Source organism: Sceloporus occidentalis, unplaced genomic scaffold (genome assembly GCF_023333645.1).
Source record: "Sceloporus occidentalis isolate IW3139 unplaced genomic scaffold, rSceOcc1.0.p SCAF_5, whole genome shotgun sequence".
Taxonomy (NCBI): Eukaryota; Metazoa; Chordata; class Lepidosauria; order Squamata; family Phrynosomatidae; genus Sceloporus; species Sceloporus occidentalis.
In genome coordinates, this window is record NW_028316985.1 from 74,181,515 (window position 1) to 74,206,472 (window position 24,958).

At 40.2% G+C, this 24,958-nt stretch overlaps 1 protein-coding gene across 5 annotated transcripts; it reads right to left on the bottom strand.

Annotated features, from left to right (window-relative positions):
* Positions 1–24,958, bottom strand: LOC149312327 (zinc finger protein 800-like). 5 transcript variants are annotated; one of them, XM_089524405.1, is made up of 5 exons: positions 24,873–24,958; positions 19,062–19,169; positions 16,248–16,343; positions 6,435–6,578; positions 1–5,810 (listed from the first exon to the last, which is right to left on the bottom strand). In XM_089524405.1, the coding sequence occupies exons 2-5, from the start codon at positions 19,129–19,131 to the stop codon at positions 3,250–3,252; spliced, it is 2,871 nt and encodes a 956-aa protein (XP_089380531.1). In that variant the 5' UTR covers positions 19,132–19,169; positions 24,873–24,958; the 3' UTR covers positions 1–3,249. The 5 variants fall into 5 exon arrangements, with proteins under 5 accessions (XP_089380531.1, XP_089380530.1, XP_089380532.1 ...); XM_089524404.1 differs by having other exon boundaries at positions 19,062–19,172; positions 24,873–24,952; XM_089524406.1 differs by lacking the exon at positions 24,873–24,958 and adding an exon at positions 24,317–24,543.

A 24,958-nucleotide genomic window follows, 5' to 3' on the forward strand; every position in this document is an offset into this window, starting at 1 on the left:
ACTTCCAGTCCACTTTATTTCCAAATAAAGTACTTTTATCCAAAAAACATGTACATTCAACATAGAACATTTCCAGCAACGGTTACAGTCTATTTCCCATTCACAGTTTTTTAGTGCAAAGCACTAGGAGGCCAAACATTTGTCTATCCATAAAAGATTTTTAAAAATTTATGATAAAATGTTTTAGATATATTTTATAGAAAAGGTATAAATGGACACAAGGTATTCCCTAAGCAAGGAAGTTAACCAGTAGTTTTAAAAAATAGGATTTCTTCAGATGTTCAATATTTTTAAAATTGTGACAATTTGACACAAGTCACTAAACATTTTTTTTTTAAAATTATGATGCACAAAAACCTGCCAAAAAAAAAATTCAGGATGGTAGGTACTATAAGTGATTATGAAACAGACAAGAACAAGCAAGCATTTTATAAACTTTACAGTGAAAGTCAAGTGCTACCTACAGTGGTCATTCAACATCTTGTGGGGAAAAAAAAGAGAGAGAGAAAAGAGAGAAAAATCTTATACTATCTTGCTTTAACAATAGTTAAACAAATAGTTTGAATATGACTTCTCTACCAAAAAAACACTATATTTTCTTATGAATATTAGTGTACTGTCTTTTAAAAATAACTATTTTTTAAAAAAAAACTGGAGCTATTAAAGTGCTTGTGTATATATATATATATATTTTAAAATTAAAATAGGGGAATGTGGATCACTTGTAAACTTCCATATGAAAGACTATCCAATAATCTAACCATACAAAATCATTACGGATCTTTGCAGCAACCTCAGTACAGTCAAACTGAATACAACCCTACCCCAAAACATATTAGTCAACCAAGAACAGAAATTAGAGCGACGTCTAGAATTATGACAATTCAATTATAATTCATTCAAAGTATACTAAGAAACTGTTTGCTCACATACATTCATTTATAAAAAATATTTTTAAAGTACATCACACAGCAAGTATTTGCTTAGTAGTATATCACAAAATCCTTTTTAGCAAAATCAGGTTTAAGTATGGACCTTGCCTATGGGACAGATGTTCCAACTGTACATTTCCTTAAAAACATTTGCAAAATTTCCCTTTTAAAACATACATTACCTATTACCACACTATTGTATTGCATGAATTAAGACAGTTGGCTTTCAATTGTGTCATTTTCAATACAGTTTAACTGCCATTGAAAAAGTTTGGACAAGGTTTATGAAAAGTTAATAAATTTAGTAAGAAAATAGTTTATAAAAATATTTTTTCTCATCTTACTATTGAAGACATTAGTGGTGGTGATTCCAAATTTTACCACACATCACCTGATGTTAACAGGAGAGATTTATACCAACATTAAGTCAACTTTAAAAGGTGGTTGTTAATAGACAGCATGAAAGCTAACCACACTGAACTCAGGACATCTTTTGTCTCCAATAAGCTGACTGTAGTTTTGGTATTAATGAGCTGTATCCAACTGGTGTTCCTGATAAAGGCTCATGAGACAATGGAAGCTTTCATATATGGAAAATAAGGGTGACTTTCAGCAATTCCCCGTCCATTTCTAATTTTCACACTGCTCTGAGTGGTTTAACCAACTATCTGGAACAGACATGGATGGGTATGAGGGGGCTGCAATGAAAAGGAAAACTGTCAGGAAAGTCTTCCTCTATATTTGGCTGACAAAGGCGCATTACAGACAAAGGGGCGTGCTAGGGTTAGGAAGGGGCGTATTAGGGTTAGAAAAGGGCGTCACTTCCTGACGCCCCTAACCCTAGTACGGACTGAGTCTGTACAAAATGGCGGCGCCCTATGCACACGGGTGCCGCCATGGGGACGTCACCAGTGCCGCCTCCAAACGGGCCGACACGGAAGTGACGTCCTCGCACCGCGTGAGGGCGCCTGGGGCTCTTTCAGCGGCCCCAGAAGGAGCTCCATTTCAGAGCTCCTTTCACGATTTGCGTCACTGGTGCAGCCTCTACATGGCTGCGCCAGCGACACAAATGAGAAAGGGGCCAAGTGGTCCCTTTCTCTGCATCCCCGCCGCCGTCAGGTGTCCTTGGGGCATGAAGCCCCAAGGACACCCCTTTCCAGGCCGTGGGGAAGCGGCCTTTTGCCGCTTCCCCGCGGCCTGGAAAGCGGCAGATCAGGGCCTCAGAGGCTGCTGCTGTGGCAGCTGAGGCCCCGATCCGGCAGGGAAAGGGCCGGATATAGGCCGCCCCAAACGGGCGGTCTGTAACGCGCCTAAGGCATGCAATGGATCAAAGTCTTCCAACAGCAGATGGATACCAGTTGATATAATCCCCAAACTCATCTCTATTATATAGCCTTTAAAAACCCACCAAAATCCCCACTCGCAACCTGAGGATGGTTTCCAAACAGCTGGGGGTTTGTCTATCTATATCTTTTCACATTAAAAACAGAATACACAATGGAGACCTTGGAACTGAAGTATCAACAAACATGCTCTTAATGGAAAGAATTCTTAGAGATTAACAATCTTTCATATAATTTCAAATACTTTACTAGTTGCCCCAAAATATATTTCAGTTTCAACAAGTTAATGTCAATTTCTAAAATATATCCATTACATAAAATGGAGCTTTAAAATATGATTCCTCCTCCTCCTTTCTGAACAGAACTTGTGCGAAAAACACTGTCACGAAACTTCCAGATAAAAGGGGCCAAATACTAAAAAACTTGTTCAGAGAATACAGAGATTTAAGAGTTGCATCAAAGAACAAAAAAGGGCATTTGTAATGCAAAAATGTGAGCTCTATAATTTAAAGTTGTATACCATAATTTTAAAAGAGTCACAAGAATATTAGCATTTTGTGAAAACTCTATGCCCAAAAATGCTTGCCAACAAACTAAACCACAGTTCAGCAACAGAGCACTTACAGGCCATCTTCAGCCCACCAAGACTTTCTCTGCCTGGTCAGTACCAATGACGTGCAGTTAATTTTAACTCCCATGTTAGAACTATAGTACTACACTTCTAAACATTATGCCAATAACTCAATATAGAACTTTGTAGCACCAAACCTGTACAACTCAAACCGTACTAGATTTGGTGTATTTAAGGAAGTCAAACCCTTTGTATCATGTCATGGGAGGGGGGGGGGATGGCTAAAAAGAATAAATGGAGTACTTTTTTCTCTCATATGAGGTCTATGAAGAAGAGTGTATTTGAGCAAGAAATACCAATGGAAAACTTATCAAACATAAAAGAAGGTACTAGATGTTCTTCACTAGACACGAGCTTTAGATCTTGTATGTCTGCCTTTGGTTTTATTGTTTTCTTCATGAGAATGTGATGCGTTATGAGTCTTCTTGTGATGTTCTAGGAGAGTCTTTTTTGCAAATGCTTTCCCACATTTATTGCAACTGTGAAGAGGAAAGTTTTTTGTTACTTTTACTTCAATGCCAACATCACTGCCTTCGTACTTTTTACTTGGTGAATTAGAGGTGATGTCCTGTTTAGAACCATTTTGTTTGCCTTCATCCCTCTGAGGGCCTCTTTTTGCTACCTTATTTAGAATATAGTCAATGGGCTTTTTTACTGCTCTGCGTTCTAAACTAGCTGTTATTTTGCCAAGGTAACATGAAGGCTTCTTATGTACTACAGTTATGTGTCTTACCACATCACGCTTCCGGCGTGTTTCGTAAGTGCAGAGAGGACACCTGTAAAATTTAACATATATGTTATTTCCATCTGTGTGCAATTCAATGTGTTTTGTTAAGTTTTGCTTAGATGTAAATTGGCGCTTGCACAGTTTACAGTAAAGCTTTCTAAAATCAAAACCAGCTGAAAGTCTTGACTTCCTGGGCTTTTTAGGACAACCTGCAAGTGTCTGATTACTTGGCTTAGCGTTTTCAGAGCTCTGCTTAACTTTATTTCTCTTAGTGGGAGGTGTACTTTTTCTTTCAGCAGATGGTGCACTTTTTCTCTCAGAGCATGATGCATTTTTTCTCTCAGCAGATGATGCATTTTTTCTCTCTGTAGCAGTTACAATTTTTCTCTTTGCAGATGGTGCACTTTTTCTCTGAGAGGATGGTGTATTTTTCCTCTCAGCAGATGATGCATTTTTTCTCTGAACAGATAGTGCACTTTTTTTCTCTGCAGATGATGTATTCTTTCTCTCAGCAGATGAAGCACTTTTTCTCTTAGAGGATGATGTATTTTTTCTGTTAACAGATGGTGCACTTTTTTTCACTGCAGATGATGCATTCTTTCTCTCAGCAGATGGTGTGCTTTTTCTCTCAGATGATGCATTTTTTCTCACAGCAGATGGTGCATCTTTTCTGTCTGCAGATGGTGCACTTTTTCTCTCAGGGGATGGTGCATTTTTTCTCTCAGTGGATGATGCATTTTTTCTCTCAGTAGATGGTGCACTTTTTCTCTCTGCAGAAGATGCATTCTTTCTCTCAGAGGTAGAGGCTTTTTTTCTCTCAGCAGATGGTGCCTTTTTTTTCTCAGCAGATGGTGCACTTTTTCTCTCAGTAGATGGTGCATTCTTTCTCTCAGAAGATGATGCATTTTTCCTCTCAGAGAATGATGCATTTTTTCTATCAGAGGATGGTGTGTTTTTTCTTTCAGAGGTTGATGCATTTTTTCTATCAGAGAATGATGCATTTTTTCTCTCACTGGATGGTGTACTTTTTCTCTCAGACAATGTTGTTGTTTTTTTATCAATGGCTGGTGTGCTTTTCTTCTTAGGGGATGGTGCACCTTTTTTTTCAGCTGACAGTGCGCTCTTTCTCTCAGCAAACAGTGCATTCTTCTTCTCAGTGCATACAGTATTCTTTCTTTCATTTGAATTATTTGTTACTTTCACGTGATTCTGTGGAGAAACAACGGAAGGTGGCACTGGTTCTGCAGAGTCTGTTGATTCCATTTTAACTTTCAGTTCTGCATTACAAGCATCATTGGTCTTTTTCTCTCTTTTAGTATTCTTGGTAGAAAGAGTTACCTTGTGAACAATTTGCATGTGTTTTTTAAGCATTACCTGGGAACTATATTTCCTCTTGCACAAAAGGCACTTGCATGTAGTTAAGTTGTACTCAGCCTTTGATGATGACTTTTGTTTTCGGGTCTTAAGAGCTTTTTTAGCAGACGTTTTCCCCAAAGACAAAGGCTGCCCAGGTTTTGTAGCTATATCAGGTGTTATGGAATCTCTCCTCAGTCCCCTGTGCACTTCATCAAAATGCCTCCTCACATTGGCTTTTGTAGCAAAGGATTTAAAACATACAGGACAACTTCTACCCAATGTTACAAGAACATTTTTATTGCGTCCCCTTCTAGTTGTCTGATTTGGTCTTTTTTTAATTTTAAAAAATTTCTTCAGCTCTTCCATCTTTTTTTTGTGCACTTTTCTAATATGTCGGCGTATATTGCGTCTTGAATTAAATTCTTTTTTACAAAGACAACAAATTAATTGATAACCAGAATCAGAGTTAATCTTGCATTTCAACTCTGGCTTTGAGGATGGGGTTGAATTTTCTGAAGTCACTATTGCTTTGTTAGCAGCAGGAGGAGTATCTACAGTTTCTGATGCTGATGGAGGTGGAATTGCTTTAGGAGGTTCTATAGTAGGCTCTGGCATTTCTACAGAAGCTTGAGCAGGAGCGTCATCCATCTCAGTGTTCTCAACTGAGATATCAGCTCTTGAAACATACTGAAAGACAGCATTTTGATTTGTTTCTATAGGTTCTAGACGAATTATATAATCTTGCTTGTCTACCCTTGGGTATATAGCTTCTAGAAGATCACTTACGGCTTGGCTTTGTTTATCATTTATATGAGGAGAATCTGTAAATATAAAGAAAATGTTTAAATTACAGGTTTACAGTTAAAATACATGATGTCAGAATGAGTACTATAATCAGACTATATAGAATTCAGTCCCTTTCTTGGAGCAGAGCCCATCAACTAACCTATACCCAGCAAAAGGAGAATACCACCATGGTATAACAGGGAATTATAATGAATAGGCAAAGGGTTTTTCTCAACACAAAGACTTGTATCTACATTTGTTCAAATTCATGCACATACCTTTGCCTCTTCCTACTCTTATGTTTTTCCCTTTCATATTTCAAGCTCCTCAGAAAACAAATATGCATTTTGTTAAGTACCATGTACATCCTGCCATTACAATATGTTAATACATTATTAAGAAAAGTGAACTGTGGCATGCAGATATCTTAAATAAAATTTAATTATGTTTTAAAGTAGTTTATTAATCCACAGATCACAAATATGGTAAAAACTAATTATTCAGCCTGAAAAAATACAACAAAATTTATATAGAAGTAATTTCATTTAACTATCAAGTAATTTCTCAAAATTCACATTTTAAAAATCATTTTTCTTAAAAAGCCAATGAAGTTGCCTGTTTAAATACTAAATATAAAATTATGAGACAACAAAACTTACTATCATCCATCCGGAAACTTGGAGGACAATAAAAATTTTTATGAGTTATTAAATTTGGTAGTCCTCTGAAGAGGCTGCGACACAATTTACATTCAAATATAGTGTCCACATCTTTCAGCAAAATATGCTTAAGCTGTTTAGTTCCTGAAACATACACACAAAAAGTATTGTTAGGCTTAGGTATATTTTGGACATCCCTAGCTGAAGGTAAGTATTTTTTAAAATTCTAACTGATATAAACAGAAAAATGAAGACTATGCCTAAATTTGTTTCACTAAAATTATTAGGACTTAGATATTGATTAAAGTAAAGGTAAAGGTATTCCCTTTTGACAAGATTGTCAAGTCATGTCCTACTGTAGGGGACGGTGCTCATCTACGTTATGAAGTTGAGAGCCAGCTTTGTCAGAGGCAATTTGTGGTCATGTGGCCAGCACAGAATGCTGCTTATCTTCCAACCGAAGTGGTACCTATTTTATCTACTTGCATTTTTACATGCTAGGTTGACAAAAGCTGAGACCACCCCATCACACAGCACTTGGGCCTCAAACTGCCAACCTGCCGATCTTGCAATCAACAGAGTCAGTGTCTTAACTGCTTCAGCCACTGCGTCCCCAGATATTGATTACCCTTTGTATATTTAGTTTATTACTTTTATCAATTTATTTACATTAAATATAATCACAAATTTAAAGAATGATCATAGATTTCTGTTATAACTTCTAGATTTCAGCATAAAAATGATCATGGGTTCCTAGAACAAGTACCTGAGTGGCACACGTGGTTTGAAAGATATAACAGTAGGCAGTTACTGGGCCAGGGAGCATATGGATTCAGGACACATCCTGCTATTTATAGGTTTCAAGGAAATGTTATTTCTGTTTTTGTTTGATGTTTAGACTAAAATATTCTGACAACATCCATGACCTGGGTATAATAATTTGTAGGCTTCCCACTTTCTTAAAAGTTAGCCTACTATTGATACATTATGTTACTCTGTAAAGGGATCTTGTAGAAGCTTTGAGACTAACTGGAAGAAAGAAACTGGTAGTATGGGCTTTCATAAACATGAGTCTACTTCTTCAGATGCGTGAGGAAGTAGGCTTCCTTTTCTGAGGAAGTAAGCTGAAGTCTACAAAAGCTCATGCTACCAACCTCTTTCTTTCAGTTTCAAATCTGCTACAACATACTGTTGCATATTAGTTTTCCAGACCAACACGGATGTGTCTTTGAATTATATTACTCTATTACACATATTCGGGCATGTATAACATAAGTGAAGATTGCTTGGTCTGAATAGGGTTACAACTGACAAATCAGTCTATGTTTGTACCAATACCATCCATATTTCCACAGTGTCAAGTCAATATCTGTAGGGGAGTTCAAGTTTCCTAAGGCTTCAGCCCTTGTTAAGGAAACAAAAATATCAAAAATATCAAAGCCAAGCCTGTGAGGGTCTAGCTCAGGGGTAGGCAATCTTTTTGAGCCGGGGGCCGGGTTGCTGTCCCTCAGACAACTGGGGGGCCGAAGCAAAAAAATAAATAATTAAATATTTTTTTAAAAAATTAAATATATAAATAAACCAGGACAAATGTAGGACAAAATTTTCAAATGGAAGACACTTTTTTAAAAAAATGGAGGACACGCAAAAAAAAATTGCTGATTTTTAAAAAAATGTTAATATAAATGCATGTTTCTGAGGCTTCTATAGACAATTGCCCCCCAAAGGCCCCGGCGGCAATCGGCGGCAGGACCAGGCTGGGGCCGGTCCCAAGGCCTCGCCGGGCCGCAGGTTGCCTACCCCTGGTCTAGCTTGTAAATCAGCAGAGCAGCAGAAACAGTCTTTTGTCTTAAGATACTTCTATAAGGACTGAGGCTGACACAAATAGCTTGTAGTTTAAAAAACAAAACTTTACTAATGGCTTAAATCTACATATACATGGAAGCTACATCCTAACCTATCTAGTGAATAGTTCAGGTAAGAGAAGAAGTTTGTATCTCACCATCTTTCGAAGGAAAGTTGAGAGAGCATGGTGAGGGAGAGACCGAAGGGAAGGCAGGAGAGATCTATTGTGTGAGAGAACTTCCTAAGGAGGTTACTTAGATCACATGATCTGTTTAGCAACTTACAAAGGTATTTATTGCCCCTGTAATTTAGCAGGACCAAATGGCATGCAAATAGAGATAGAAGACAGTAGAGATGCATGCAGAAAATCCTATCTATCTGAGGAGGGGGAGAGAGAATGCAATGATTTTCCAACAATATCTGCCTGTAAATGAACTTGATTTTTCAAATGAAATGCAATTCCATCTGAAACTGGTTGCAAGCGATCATGCTGAATGAAGTTCCCAACATATATTTCCTCCAGCTTATGAGGACAAAACTGCAGCATGTTTTGTCTCTTATATTCCTAAAGTACCTCCACTCAGTTGTTCAGTCTTACCATCCTTCAGATATTCATTTAGGATTAGCAGGATTTTAAAAAAAAGTAGAAATACATGTCCTATGAATATTGATGGCACTTAGGCACATAAAGCATGGAGGCTGTAGGCCACCTTCTAAAAGAACCCACAGATACCATGTTGTCTTTTCCCCACAACCCAACTATCTAGCCATTGGAGCAATGGTGACAGGTACTCCTAATATGAACTCCCTTCAGGTCAAAGTTCAGCATTTCCATGTTGGGACGGAATTGTACATAGGTAACTGAATTATATTCTAGTAGAAATTCTAGGCCTTTGGATTGATGAAAGACAGGATATACTAATGCAATACTCTTTCAATACACTTCGCCTTGCAAGACATTATAGCCGTGCCAAGCCAAACATAAACACACTATTTTTAAAATGTGCTTAAAATTTACACTTTTAGTTTTGAAAAGAAAAAAAAACCAATACTTTGATCTGGAACAATCCCTTTCACGCCAGCTTTCTAATCAATTTACCATTTGGCTGCTATTTGTGCACAATGATGTTTTTTCTATCTCAAGCAGCATCTTCAGGAGCAACTAGGGGAAGATTTTCACTTGCAAATTGCCACAGATCCCTATTCCAGAACAGGAAAACATTCTGGACTAAAACACTGTTGCTGGTTGTTGTTTTTGTTTTGTTTTTTACATTTCTTTTGCAAAGTATATGTATTGTAAAAGTGTAATTTCACAAGCAGAGATAATGATTTTGACTAATAACATGTGTTATTGCAGTCTCAAAAGCATTATAATTGTATTTAAATGAAAATACACTTTCAAAAAGCTCTCTAAAGTCTTTACAAATTTGAAAAGAATTCACTTATTAAATTGAGGGCAATGACCTATCTCTTCTGACAATCTACATAGCTATTTTAAAACTGTTATTTGTTAAGTAGGTGTCCTTTAAAAGAAAGAAAAAAATCTCTCTGTACACTGGCAAGTCCTCTTTACATTGTTAACATATCAAAGCATAACTCAGGCAGCATGTGTTCACAAGCATGTATTGAAATAAGGGGTCTGTGGATCCACACTTGAATGTCAGGGACTTTCCAACACAAAGGGTATGCAGGGCTTGATGTACTCTGAAGGACTGCAGCCAGAAAAAGAACAGGACTGGATGGCTGGAAATCCATAATCCAAAAACCTCCAAAATCTGAAACTCTTTGCCACAAACCACCCCTTCCGCCTCTGAAGTGGCAGATCTGGCACTCCTGCTCATTTGTCTCTCAGATCCTCTCCACCCTCAGGTCTCATACACAGGGCAGGCAGCCAACAAACAAGACATGAAGCTTGAGAGAGATGAACAAGAAGGAGCACCACAGCCACCACCATGAAGGTAGAAGCAGGTGGGTGGTGGCAATATGATGCAAGGGTGGGGGAAAAATGAGGATCTGTGAGATGGCAGAAATTCAAGCATAGTGCTCAATGCAAATCCATGCTACCTGCCATTTTACAGATACCCGCACCTCCTTCCAGCTTCACATGTCTCCAGATTTGCAAATGCAGTATTGGAGTGTACTATGCTGCTTATATATGCAAAACAAAGAAACAAACAAACTCCAAATCACTTCTGGTCTCAAGCATTTTGGACAAGGGATACTCAACCTATATAGCAAAAAATACATTCTATGCAACGACCGTATATACTTGACTAAGTCGAGAAATTTATGCCCAAAAATTGACCCTAAAATCCTGGGCAGACTTATATATGGGTCAATACACTAGTACTGCTTAGAAAGATCCTAAAATAAGCAAGCCTGGTGTCCATGTTTTTCTCTCTCTCTCTCTCTCTCTCTCTCTCTCTGTGCGCGTGCATGCGCATGAGGAGTTCCCAGTCTGATCTGCAAGCCTCCTCTTCCCATGGAAAAACTCCCCATTGCACTCCACTTGCTTCTCTCCCAGTCCAATCTACAAGGCTTCTCTTCTCATGGAAAAAAAACCTCCCCATTTAACTCCACTTTGCTTCTTTCCCCAGTCTGATCTGCAAGGCTTCTCTTCCCGGGAAAAAAACCTCCCCATTGAACACCACTTGCTTCCCTTCTCAATCCAATGTTAAAACCTCTTCTCCAGCATCTGGAAATCGGTGTTAGGTGGTCAGGAGAGGTCCAGAGTAGGCGAAGGAGGGAAAGAAGTGGTATTTTCCCCTTTCCATTCTTCATTATAGCTCCCTAAATTTTACCCTCGACTTATCCACGGGTCAAACTAAAATTCATGATTTTGACCCTGAAAACTTCCCTCAACTTATACGTGAGGTAGGCTTGTACACAAGTATATACGGTATATTTCTCATGTGACTATACATACCAGATCTAACAGCACAGTGAAACACAGGTTTATGGTTAGAAAAACTGTGTTTCTGTTGCTAGATGGTCCTTTATGTACATTTCTGACCCCTTTAATATGCATGCCTTTAAGGGTTTCAAATGCTTGGGTGCCCTCATTTCTGACAGTTCTTAGAATTATTACCAGTAACTAATTATATTTACTATTATATTTATATTTACTATTTACTAATTTACTATGTCCCTGTTTCTTATTAGACAGGTTTTAAGTATGTGCACATGTCATATGTCTTTCAACCCTAGCAAGACATGGCTGATGTTTTTTCCCTCTCAGATAGCTAACCCCTGAATTGCTGAAAAAGGAAGCCAACTGTACAACATCAGAACTATGGGGAGATTTTGTTTTACTCCTTAAATCCTAAGGATGGACGTTTTAAACCTTCTTAATATGTCTGAAGTAGACTTTGTTGTATTCCATTTAAATTTGTAAAAAAGTAAATTCAATTAGTAATTATTTTCTGAATAAACTGTACTTTTAAAATATGAAACTGGCCCTCTATCAAGCAGGGTGCCAAACCTCATGCATAAGATAACATCAAGGACCAGACTCCTGAAGATCCCAGACCCTCAGGGAGAAACATAATAGAATCCTATCTCCAAAAGGTGGATTGCCTAGCTTGAAGAACAAGGTAGGGTTGTCATCCATGCCTCAACCATATTGAAAACATGTACAAGGCTTGTGGCTACTGAACAGTACACACATGTATAAGGCTCCTGAGGAGTAAATCTTTATATGGAGGGCTGCTGGTAAAGTGCCTTCAGTTTTATACACTTCAATGAAATCACTGTTTATTACTAGCTCTGTTCCTTGCTCTTTTTTGGAAGCCTTGAGACCTGCTAACAGAATCTACCTGTCTGAACATCCAGTGAATTTGGCATCCTGCCACTTGGATTTCCTTTGCCCATCTTTCTTTTTCTCTGGATTGACTCTGCTGGTCTGAATCCTGGAATACCTTTACATCACTCTTACTTATACTCTAGTAAGGTCCTAATTATGGCTTGAACCTCGTACTGCTTTTTGACTCTATATTTGGATTATCCTTCCTATAAGGAACACCTCACAAGAAGGTAGGAGGCATGTTTATGGATCTCACACTCCATGGCTTCAATCTCACACCAGACTGAGGCACTGTGCTCAACTCTGGCAACTCTATAATGTTTCTTGAAGGTTTTAACATATCTCATTTACAAAGGTCATTCTTACCCAAGAGAACTTTTCCTAGCAGAATGAAAAAGAATGAAAGATATGCTTTATTTCTTTTGTAGCCACCAATTAATTTATTGCTATTATTCACTCAGGTTATGGTTCTAAATAACAACTGTGCCACCTTTTGAAAACGTGAAGTCTCTACTTGTGACTTTTACTGAAGTACATAATGTAAAGTGGTAATTATATATTGCATTCTCAGGTGGGATTAGGATTCAGTGGAACACTTCTGATCCTGGAATGTTTTCCTTGCTCTGTAAAGTTGTGGCCACACCAACACCCTATTGGGACATTTTTATGAATAACATCTAACAGGTTGTCCCAAGCTCAGAACCATTACTAATTTAGCTGAGGCACAACACAAAACAGCATCCACTGAAAGTGACAGCATGTTGTATGTTGGGACCTTGAAGCCCACAAGAAAGATACAGAACTCATGAAAAGAAAGAAAGATTTGTCTGAAGTGAAGACAACAGAAAATTACAGGAGGGAAAGAAGCAGGGAGAAATAGAGACGGGGATGCTATTATTGAGCCAAAAGGCAATATGCAACAGCAGCCAGGGACATGGAGGAAATATGTTTCAAAGAATAAGACCAAAAATAGAATAAAGAGCTCCTCATGAGGAGGAAGTCTTGCGGTCTAGTCCAAATATTTCCATCTGTTTTGGGCTGTGGCTATGGAGAACCAAGATACAAAAAGTTTCACCTTTGTCCTTTCCATAACCGGAAAAACAGATCATAATGTACTGCAAGCTGGGTGTATTCTTGAATGACACTGCTGGCCATCTATGACATGTCCAACCTGAGGCCCATTATCCCCACACACTGCAGATTTTCTGTTCTTGACTCCAAGAAAAGTTATATACAGTATGTGTGGCAGAATTTATAAAAGTTACTTTTTGAATGCATGATCCCAGAATCTCCCAGCCACAATGGTTACGTATATGCTCATGTTTTTCAGTTAGCATGGGAGAGTGATCAATTTTCTTTGGAAGGTAAGAGTTTCAACCATAACTTTTTATTTTAAAACAAAGGAGGTTGTTTCCCCCCTTTAGGAATAGTACTGTAAAACTAAGTTGGACATTTTTTTTCTAGCCACAATGCCCCTCTCCCCATTCCTAAAAAAAAAAAAAAAACCAAAAACTGTTAGCTGTTTAAAAGGGATGGTGTGGGTTACTTGCACTATACTTGAAGAGGGTTTTTTCAAAATTCCCTTCCTCCATAAGTTAAAAAAATGCACGCATGTATCTTAGGGGTTTTATTTCTATTTCAAGGACAACAATGTTTGGAGCAGTTGTCATGCACCACCACAGCCTGACCGGATTCAAGGACAGGTGTATCTCAATTCATGTGCAGAGACCCACTTCTAAGTTGGCACCAGCAGCACTCCTGATAGGTTTGATTAAAGGCCTATTGCCCTGTCTGCTGAAGATCTGAGGGCCACCACTCAACTCCAGCAATTGTCTATGAGACTGATATCAATCTATAAGGTATGTCTTCAAATCCAGCCTCCAGCATGTGTGGTATCATAAGGACCAGGCTCCTGGCAGAGGTGATTAGTCTCAGGATTAGTCTCAGACTAAATGTATATAGTAGGCGTCGTCTCCACATTGTTAAGTTTTTGCAGGACTGGATCCCTGAGAAAGGCAGGCTTTGGGAACCTATAGGAACCTATTTGGGTTCTGAAAAGACTGAGAAGGCAGCATCAAAGCTTAGTCTCAATGACTGCAGAGCATCTTTAGCAGTGTATTTGTCTCTCTGCTCTTCACCCTTGGCTTACCTAAAGGCATGAGATCCTGTCTGATCATGGAAGCTAAGCAAAGTCAGCACTGGTTAATCTTGGATGGGACATCATCCAAGGCACTGTGTTTCAGAGGAAAGGAACTGGCAAACCACCTCTAAGTATTCCTTGCCTACAAAAACACCATGAAACTAAGGAGGTTGCTGTAAGTCAACAGGTGACTTGTCCATGTTCCACATTTTGCTTTTTCCCCATATTAGTACTGTATATACTTCCCAGGAAGCTTCTCACAACCTAGTGATAATTCCTTGTTATTCCAGCTCATGGTACGTGTTGCCGCAGTACACATACAATATAGCTTGAGACTGTAAAACTTATGACCGGTAGTCACTTTTGGGTAAGAGGTATGTTTTTATGCTTTCTGAAGGCGTACTGGAAAAATCTTAAATAAATATCCATTTGAAAAATATTAAGTTTTCACTTCACCAAACAAAAGTGAATACATACTGAAAGTGGCTATAAATCAAAGCAGATTACTTTGCTCAAGCCAAAGAGATTCCACCTAAATGTTAGGAGGAACTTCCTGACAGTAAGAGCTTTTTGACAGTGGTGGAGTCTCCTTCCTTGAAGGTCTTTAAACAGAAGCTGGATGGCCATGGGGGGGGGGCTGCTTTGTTTGATATTTCCTGCATGGCAGGGGGTTGGACTGGATGGCCCTTGCAGTCTCTTCCAACTCTACAACTCTATGATATTATGAAATTAGTCACTGCCACCTATGTCTGGAGGCTGATTCAGGCCTTATGAAATCTTCTTAGATTGTCCTCATAAAAGCCAGATATACCGTAGCTTCGTGTTCCCCCTCCACATCCAAATAAAAACATTTTCAAAGGTTTAAAAGACTGAAAAGTACACAGCTGTGCAGAAGATAATAACATTAATAGGTAATAACTAATACAATTCCTCTCGATTTTAAAACAACTGGAGTTAGCTCTTATAAAAATTTTGTAAATGTTTTGCAATACAACATTTTTAAAAGAATACCAGTTACAGTAAGTGGCTTTTGTTACGTTAAGTTCCTGGAAGGTATGGAAAAATCAGTTAATAATCTAAAAGTGACACCAAGCTAAAGGGTTCTTTTTATTCTTTCGCTAATAGTATTTCTTTTTCCTGAGATTCATAGACATAATTCCAAACCATAATTTGTGAGTTTAACTCTGGTTTCACATAATGTCTGAATGACACATCCTCCTTGCCAGTGGCCCGTTGGGGACCTTGCTGGTGGCCCATTTGGGACTGCAACTGTGTTCTGGTTTCAGAAAGGGCTGTGCCATCACCAGTTGCGGGGCTAATTGGGGTTGGAGCGGCCAGAGGCCGCTCCAATCCACCAGTCTGCTTCACCCCCTTGTTACTTTTTCAGAATGCAGCAAGATGGCACAAAACAGCATTACCATAAACCAAAGTTCACAGTGCAAAAATGCCCAATATCAGAAAGAGGAGATCCCAAATTCCTGAACACAGGGCAAAGAAAGTACTTCTTCATACAACACAACAAATCTAACAAATTCACTGCAAAATATAGCAACAACCACTAGTCTACAAGACTTTTCAAATAGTATAGCCTGATTAAGATAAGAATATTTTATTAACAGCAATGTACCATATCTAATATTTTCAGCATTTATATATACTACAATGAATTTACAAATTACAAAAATGGTTTATACTTCAAATGGCAATATCAAATATACTAAAGTACAACCCATGAACATTACAACAGGATAGTATTTAAAACCTGTTTCTCAAATTAATCATCCTAAATGGAATTTCCATATACAGATGCACTACACTGTCAAGTACAGAGGAGTACAAGAACATTGTGATTATCTAGGGCAGCTAATGGAAAGATAGAGTAGGTGGATCTAAGTTAGATCTAGTATGGTCATGTTTATCTTTGTAATATAAAACTAGTAAACTGAAGTCCTAAGAAACCAACAAGGCCATAAAAATATCCTAAAATTTAAAGGAATTAAATATACAAAAAGGAAGCTACTCATACCTGATCGAAAGCATTCAATAATTTGTTGAATGCCAGATTTTGAAGTGTTAAGAGGCTGCTGCAATAGAGGAGGATCCCCAGGTTCCAGCATGTGCACTGCAAAATATTTAGAATAAGTGGTAAATGACAACATGAATCATATCCACTGTGGTACATATTTGTATGGGCCTAAACCAAGTTGATGTTGGTGTTCAGCCATCAATGCAACATTCTTCTTCCCTTCTCCTCTACAGCTCTCCATGGTACATGAAATCTGGCACCCGAGAGTGTCATAGCACTTAAGAACAGATTGGGAAATATATAGGCCAGCTTCAAGAAGCAAGTAACTGTTTCTCTCACAGTTCTGATGACGAATGGAGATTACAGACAGCTCAGATAATATAGCACTTTACCTATACGTAATGATTATATACAGTATATACAAAATATCTGCAAGGAATCAGATTCAATACTTGTTTACTCGAAAATAAGTTTTACTGTGTTTAAGAGAACACAGTTACATTCTGATTGGTTCCCAGGAAAAATTTGCATATGTCTGCTCAGACTTTTAAATATCCCCTTTATGGACATTATCCTCTTTTTAAAGAAATTTCTTCTTTTAAAAAAAAACAACAACATACCTGCTCCATTAAATGCTGATACACTTAGACAGTTTTCTTGAAACATATATAACTATGGCCTGTTACAGACTGCCAAAATAAAGCTGCTTTGGGTCTCTTTGGAGGTATGCTGTTTAAATGATGAATGCATCCTAAGAATCCGGAAGCTGCACCAAAGCTGCACTCCAGTGCTTAGGAATGGAGTGTGGCTTTGGCATGACCTCCGGACTCTTAGGACCCAAGCATCATTTAAATAGCATACCTCCAAAGAGACCCAAAGCAGCTTTATTTTGGCAGTCTGTAAATGGAATATATAAATCAATGTTATACCAAAGCAGTTCCCAACCTGTCCACGAGTCAAAAAAGTTGGGAACCCCGTTCTACCTTCTTCTTGCTCCCTGTGTTAGGCTAAAAGCCATTTTAGCAAGGTAGTTTCACTGTGTTTATTACCTAAACTACTTTTACCTATATAGAAAACTATATAGAATTTTATTTCACAGACGTTAAAACTGTTTATCTCCACAGATCTTCCTTCGTCATCTATGATCAGTCCGGTACAGGAAAACACTACCTGGGGCCAGAATGTCTGTAAGACTGTCTCCTCCGGTGTGAGCCTGCCTGGAACTTGAAATCCTCAACACAAGCCCTGTGAGGTTAGGTTGATCGGTACATGTAACAAGGTTTTCTCAGTAGCAGCACTCTCATGATGGGACTTCCCCCCAAGCAAAGTAAAGTTGGCTCCATTCCTTTTGAGTTTCTGATAGGAGCTAAGAAAGTGCTGTTTTACTTGGCCTTTGAGAACTGAAATAGTTTTGGCTTTTTGATGTTATGTTTTTATGATTTTTGAGGTGCCTGTAATCTGTTTTTAAAAGTTTTTTGTTAACATATTTTAGTTGTTTTTATCCATGTTATCTACCTTGGGAATATAGTTGGCCCTTCGTATCTGCAGGGGTTCCATTCTGGACCCCACTTCACACCCACAGATGGCAAAAAATGTGGAACTTCAACTCCAGTTCTTCCCAATAGTGACACGACATACAAACTGAACATATGTTAACAGTGTGATATGGCAACTTAAAAGGCCAATGTGATTCTAGGCTGCATCAATAGAAGTATAGTGTCTAGATCAAGGGAAGTAAAAGTGCCACTCTATTCTGCTTTGGTCATGTGTCACCTGGCATACCGTGTCTAGTTCAGGGCATGATAATTCCAAAAAGGATATTGACAAACTGGAGCATGTTCAGAGGAAGGCAACCAAAATGGTGAAGGGCCTGGAAACCATGCCCTATGAGATGAGACTTGGGTGTGTTTAGCCTGGAGAAGAGAAGGTGAAGGGTTGACATGACAACCCTGTTTAAATATTTGAAGGCATGTCATATTGAGAATGGAGCAAGCTTGTTTTCTGCTGCTCCAGAAAACAGCACATGGAACAATGGATGCAAGCTACAGGAAAAGAGATTCCACTTAAACATTAAGAGGAACTTCCTGACAGTATAAACTGTTTAACAGTGGAACCCCCTCCCTCCGAGTGTGGTGGAGTCTCCTTCTTTTTAATCAGAAACAGGATGACCATCTGTCAGGCGTGCTGTGATTGTGTGTTCTTTCATGGCAGGGGGTTTTACTGGATGACCCTTGTGGTACCTTCCAACTCTATGATTCTATGACTATGAGTGTGATCGCACTGGTGTGGCAGCATGCACACGCTGCCATTGGGGAGAACAGGACCTGAGGTTGGGAAGGGCCAACTGTATTTTTAAATAAATATTTAAATAAATAATATCTCACAGAACTAAGAGCATAATATCCCCAAAGCAATGTTATGTGACAGTCCTATGTTAGTTATACAATCATTTTAGAAAACCGAGAACATGGTATCTGAAGATGAGCCAGTGTGGTACAGTGGTTTTAGTGATAGGCCAGGATTCCCACAGCCCAGAATTTAAATCTCCACTCAGCCATAAAAACCCACTTGGTATCCCTCAGCAAGTCATGCTGTCTCAAACTCAGAGGAAGACAATGGCAACCCCCCCCCCACCTCAAACAAATTTTGCCAAGATAAGTGTTGCCTTACAATCACAATAAGTCAGTAATTACTTGAAGGCACACAACAACCAGAAATATCTGTAAATGTCCTAATAGTGCATGATTTTATCCTGATGACTTCTTATTGAACCTAAAAATTAAAGAAGCTCCATCATTAGATCAATTCTGTTACCTGGTTCACAGCAGCCATGGTGATGGTGGTCAGTCTGACAATACTTATCCCTTAGTGGCATTTTCCACATCAACGTACTACTTTCCTTCTACATCCAGTTTCTTCTTTCTGCTTAAATAAATAAATTCTCTGTTATTTACTAGAAAATATAAGGTTTTGCAATTCCACATAACACACATATCAAATACCTGATCTGTGAATCAATCATGAACACCGAGAATGTATATATCAATATATACAGAGAGCAAATATACATGTAAGACAGTCATTTGCTTAGCATTTTTTTAAGATGTAGTGAGCAAGAAATCAATGGTTGTATCAACCTGGTTCATGGAAAAAATAAGAAGTTCATCCCACACTGGGGGAAAGACCCATGTCATTTCTGAGTCGATTCAAACCAGCCTAGTCCCCCACTTCTATCTATCCAACTAACCCTTTCTTCTCTTACGTCAGCAGGACTTGAACAGAGCAGTTGAGGAAGGGATCTTGGAGATGTCTCATCCACATGGTCACCATGAATCGAGGTGAACTCGAGGGCAGTTAACAATAAACATCAATATACTATTTGCCAGATAAAGCATTTGATACTACCATGGTCGTTCACAATCATGGTGAACCACAACTCCTCAGGTAATATAGATCTTACCTTAACAGTACTGTATTCTGGCATTCATAACAAAGTGTATTCACTTTTCAATTTAGGAATGACACCCAAATGTCTTATACTTGCTGCATATGGAAAGTCTAGAGCAATGATTCCCAAAATGGGCAACATGCCGTCTCCGATGGACAGTGGAAAAATTCAGGGGATAGTGAGGAAAATGGAGGCAGGTGGGGACTTCCAGTCAAAGTATTAGTATGCAAGAAAGACAAGGAGAACAAGAGCCCTTTAGGACCATGGTAAGGATGAGAGGTGCATTAAACTTCTTTTCAGGGTTCCTTAAAACCAACGCACAGCCTTGCTGAATTTGTCTTGTGTGGTGGTGTCCTCCACTCTTCACCTGTCTGCACAAGCTCACTCCCTTAGCTGCGTCTTCTGCTAGTAGTGGCTGTGGCAGTTGGGAAACACTTGCAAAGCTTAGGTACAGGATGTTACTTCTGTGGCTCAGAGTGGCACCATTTTGGGACAGACTAACTGATTGGACCAAGTGGTTAGAGCATGTAGTGGCAGGGGAGAAGTGGTGGCAAAAGGAAGCTTTCACATTTGGGACCCTTTCACATTTGTGCGCTTTGCTGGGACTTGGCTGGCAGATTGGAGCTGTAGTACCTCTCCTGCTTTCTTTCACCAGACAGGCTAAGATGCAGAAGAAACAATGTTTGTATGTATGGGGGCAGGAAGAAAAACATTTGAAGGTGTGTGGGGAAGATGTGTCTCTAGGGAAGGAGGGGGATGAGTATCCAGGGTTGATTCTTGGAAAGAGTCCTTTGCTTTGGAATGGCTCCTGTAATTAAAATCTCTCCCTTTTCTCATCCAAACCAGTTTCCAGTTCAGAGCATGTGGCCTTTATAAACCCATGACACACATACCAGTTGTGCCATGACAAAGAAAGCTTGAGAGTCCTTCTTGGTCAGGGAGAAGCTTGAAGCAGCAACCAAGCAGCTGGCTGAGCAGCGACTGAGAGGCTCTTCCCTGCACTGGCCTTTGCCATAAGGCTGGCATGGGCAAGAGGCATCTCAGTCACTGCTCAGTTACTGCTCCCAGGGGAACTGGGTGCATAGGGAGAAGCAACTATGATTGGTTGGTTTGAATTTGCAGTAGGACAGTAGACCTAATATCAAGATATACACATTGGAGGGATGATACGGTTGTCACCCATGAGGAAACAGGGCGGTAGCCCAAAAAAGTTTGGGGACCACTGATCTACAGCATCATTCAAGGCAGATTTTAAAACTGTCGTGCCTAAAGGCATAGGGCTTTTGCCTAGAAAAGACAAAAAAAAAATTGTTGAATAATTTCAAGTAGTAAAACTGCTCTTAAAATAAAATTTAAATTATCATAGCCTACAGTTATCTCCAAAAGCTGAACATTGACAATCTATTAAACTCTTTGAGTTCAAAAGCTGTTTTGTATTTTAAAAGAATGCAAGAGGGAAAATATCTAACTTCTGAGGCTAAACATTTAAATAGTCATGTATTTTAATTATTATTGTGCCCTTCTAACTGGATTTAGGATTCATTCTAAACTTCAACAGGGTTATTTATTAATCAATACAAGTGATCTTGTACTCTTATCAAAACTTCCAGTACCTGACTACAAGGTGTTTTATTCTCAAATTAAAACTCTAAACAATATGAGTTTGGGGCATTTATGGCTTGATGCTATGCACATTTACTTAGAATGCTATATGTTAGCCAAACTTCTAAATGCAAGGTGGTATAATTTCCCTAGTTTAGAAAGCAGGAAAGCAAGTTCAAATGAAATATTTCGAAACAGAAACGTGATGATTTGCTGATTAATTCATACTTTTCAAAGGAATTCAAGCAGCACTGCTTTAATATAATTTACTTTGAAACTGGCCCCGTACATTTGTTAGGCAACCAAAACTCATCTTACCATGCCTTATACACCCACACTACATAACATAAAACTATTTTTACCAGCCTTCTCTACGTACTGTTTACTGTTCTCCAGATTTGCATGCATTACTAAATATGTGATGCAGCAACTATAAATAAAAGATGATTAAATCTCCTTCTCCCATACTTTATATTGTCTAATGAGTGTCATCAGCAAAGTCTCATCCTACACCTTCTGTACCTAGCCTGATGTACTTCTCTGTATGAAAACCACCAACTTCAAAATTCAGTGCCAAGAATTCACTCTGTTTCCATGACTCCATCACAAGTGCATGAAGCATGAGTATACCTGAGCATGCACAGAAAATCTTCTTCAACTGAACAGACAGAGCAACTCTATATCACCAACAGTATGTGCTGCGTGTAAAGATTTGCCAAAATGACGCTCGCACTCCAAAGGAAAGCTGAAGTAGTTATTAACTTTAATAATTGTTATATACCCTGAATCTTCCCTGAAACCAAAACTCAAGGCCACTAGTGAGCATGTGTAAAATCATGCCACCACTTTCACCATCACACAGGAAACAAATGGAGATCCAGCATCCAACTCTTATCTTCTGAAAGGAGCCATTTCAGCATCATTTGTCAAACTGACATGTCCCTATGGCAACAGAGAGGCTAAATACACCGAAGGCACCAGATCCCGTCTGAGATTGGAAGCAAATCAGGGCCAGCCCTGGTTATTACTTGGATAAGGGACTCCTGAGGAATACCAGCTAGTGTAGGCTCTATTTTCAGAGGAAGACAATGGCAAACCATCTTTGAACTGTCCTTGTCTAAGAAAGCCTTACAAAATCCAGGGTGACTTGAAGGGACACACAACAGACTCTGAAGTTTAGAACAAGGCAAGGAATGGGCAGGTCAGTCAGAATCTACTGGGAAATATGGGGTTTCTGCCATTGAACAGCAAAAGTTTGCAAGCCCAAATTGTTTAACATCATGAACAACTTCCCCTCACTCCATCAACTGGGGGGAGGAGAAGCTTGGGGTAACAACAGCAGATTTTTGTATGGTAAAAAAGGAGTTCATTTCATTTCTAGTCATGGAAAAAGGGCTCCTGGGCCTAGAAATGCATTCAGATACATCCTGCACTTTAAACCTTAGTGTATGCAGTGCGATCAAGGGGGCTCAATCGTCATGTTTGTGGAATCTCCTTTTTGGAGTTTTTTAAACAGAGGCTGGATGGCCATCTGTTGGGGATGTTTGATTGAGATTTCCTGCATGGCAGAATGGGGTTGGACTGGATGGTCCTTGTGCTCTCTTCCAACTCTACGATTCTATGATCATTCTCTTCCTTGAGGCAGCCTCTTAAGTGCCAAAGTTGCTGGACCACTGCATACACTGGGGAAGGATAACTTCTGGTACTCAGGAACTCTAATTTCCATCAGATCCCCCACCAGAGGCTACAGAATCATAGAATTGGAAGAGGCTGCAAGGGCCATCCAGTCCAACCCCATTCTGCCATGCAGGAAATCTCAGTCAAAGAATCCCTGACAGATGGCCATCCAGCCTCTGCTTAAAGACCTCCAAGAACAGAGACTGCACTACACTCTGAGGAAAGAGTGTGTTCCACTGTCAAACAGCCCTTACTGTCAGGAAGTTCTTCCTAATGTTGAGGTGGTGCCTTGGGCTCATGTGGGGATGTTTAGCCTGGAGAAGAGAAGGTTAAGAGGTGATATGATAGCCCTGTTCAAATACTTGAAGGGATGTCATATTGAGGAGGGAGCAAGCTTGTTTTCTGCTGCTCCAGAGACTAGGACCCGAAGCAATGGATGCAAGCTACAGGAAAAGAGATTCCACCTCAACATTAGGAGGAACTTCCTGACAGTAAGGGCTGTTCGACAGTGGAACACACTCCCTCAGAGAGTAGTGGAGTCTCCTTCTTTGGAGGTCTTTAAACAGAGGCTGGATGGGGATGCTTTGATTGAGAGTTCCTGCATGGCAGAATGGGGTTGGACTGGATGGCTCTTGTGGTCTCTTCCAGCCCTACAATTCTATGGTTTAAAACCTTTTTGTACACATCTTTGTTCTTCTGGAACCTGCCTTGGGCCTCACCCTGGGGAAGAGACCAGGTGGCCTATGAACAAACTAAATAAACGTGGAGTCAAAAGGTAGGGACTAAGGTCGGAGGGGTGGCCCTCTCCAAGGTATTACTGGACTTCCACCTTCCCTTCTCTCCCAAGGCCCTTCCCACAGCAAACAACACAGGAACTAACCACAAGGAGCTGCATCTAAAACACCATCCCCTCCATTAAAACAAGAAACCAAATCTCATGCCCACATACCACCCGCCCTGAACCACGAGTAGGTCGCTCCGTGGGACGGAGAGGAAAAACACACTGCCTCTTGTTGTTTGTTGTTGTTATTATATCCCACCATTCTCCCAATATAGGAACAATATCCACACTGGGGAAATAACCCGGTTTGGCAGCGCTTTAACTCTTTCTTTGGCTGAAGGGCTATGCAATTCTGGGAGTTTGAGCGGCCCACAACAAACTCCAACTCCCAGAATTCCATAGCCCCTCAGCCAGATAGTGTTAAAGCGCTGCCAAACCGGGTTATTTCCCCAGTGCGGACGCAGCCATCATCGTTTCCAGTTACTAGTTTCTAGTCCCCTTCCCAAAAGCCGCTTTTAAAGCGCACGTAAAACTTGACAGAGAACCGGATCACAGACCCACGCTTTCCCTCAAGAGTGTCCCCCAGGCGCGGCGGCGGCGGCGGCGGCGGACGGCAGCGCTTCAGGGTCCGAAGAAGAAGAAGTTCCCGCGGCGGCTCCTGAGGAGAAAAAGGAGGCGGCACTCGCTCTCCCGCTTCCTCCGCAGCAGGTGACAGGGGCTCCGCCGGGGAAAGGAGAAGAGAGCGAGGAGAGCGAGGCGGAAGGCGTCCCCTCCCTTCTCCCTTCCCTCCGCCCTCCTCCTCCTCCTCCTCCGACTGACTGACTCTGCTGTCCGTGCGACGCGACCCCGGAGCCGGATGGGCGCGAGGAGGGCAGGAGCCGCGCAATGCGCATGCGCCGCACAACCGAGCACCGCAACGCGCATGCGCCGAAGCCGGCTTCTTCTTCTTCTCCTTCTTCCCTCAAACTCACTCTCACTTCTCTCTGAGGAGGAGACTAGTCAAACTCTTGTTTCTTTCGTCCCTCCTCCCCCCCTCCCCTCTCGCGCGCGTGCGCGTTCCATCATCACCATCCGCCCCCTCCTCCCCCCACTTCCCCGCCCGCGCAGCCAATCGTACACAGGTGCCTCTCGCGCTGCGCTCGCGCTCCCTTTCCTCCTGAGGTGGGCTTCATTCCCGCTCGCGCGCAACAGGAGGAGATACAG

Coding starts and splice junctions, on each gene's coding strand:
- LOC149312327 (XM_089524405.1), bottom strand. CDS start 19,131: ATGTGGAAAATGCCACTAAGGGATAAGTATTGTCAGACTGACCACCAT. Junction 16,344..19,061: donor CCATGGCTGCTGTGAACCAG/GTAACAGAATTG, acceptor AATATTTTGCAG/TGCACATGCTGGAACCTGGG. Junction 6,579..16,247: donor TATTGAATGCTTTCGATCAG/GTATGAGTAGCT, acceptor TGTATGTTTCAG/GAACTAAACAGCTTAAGCAT.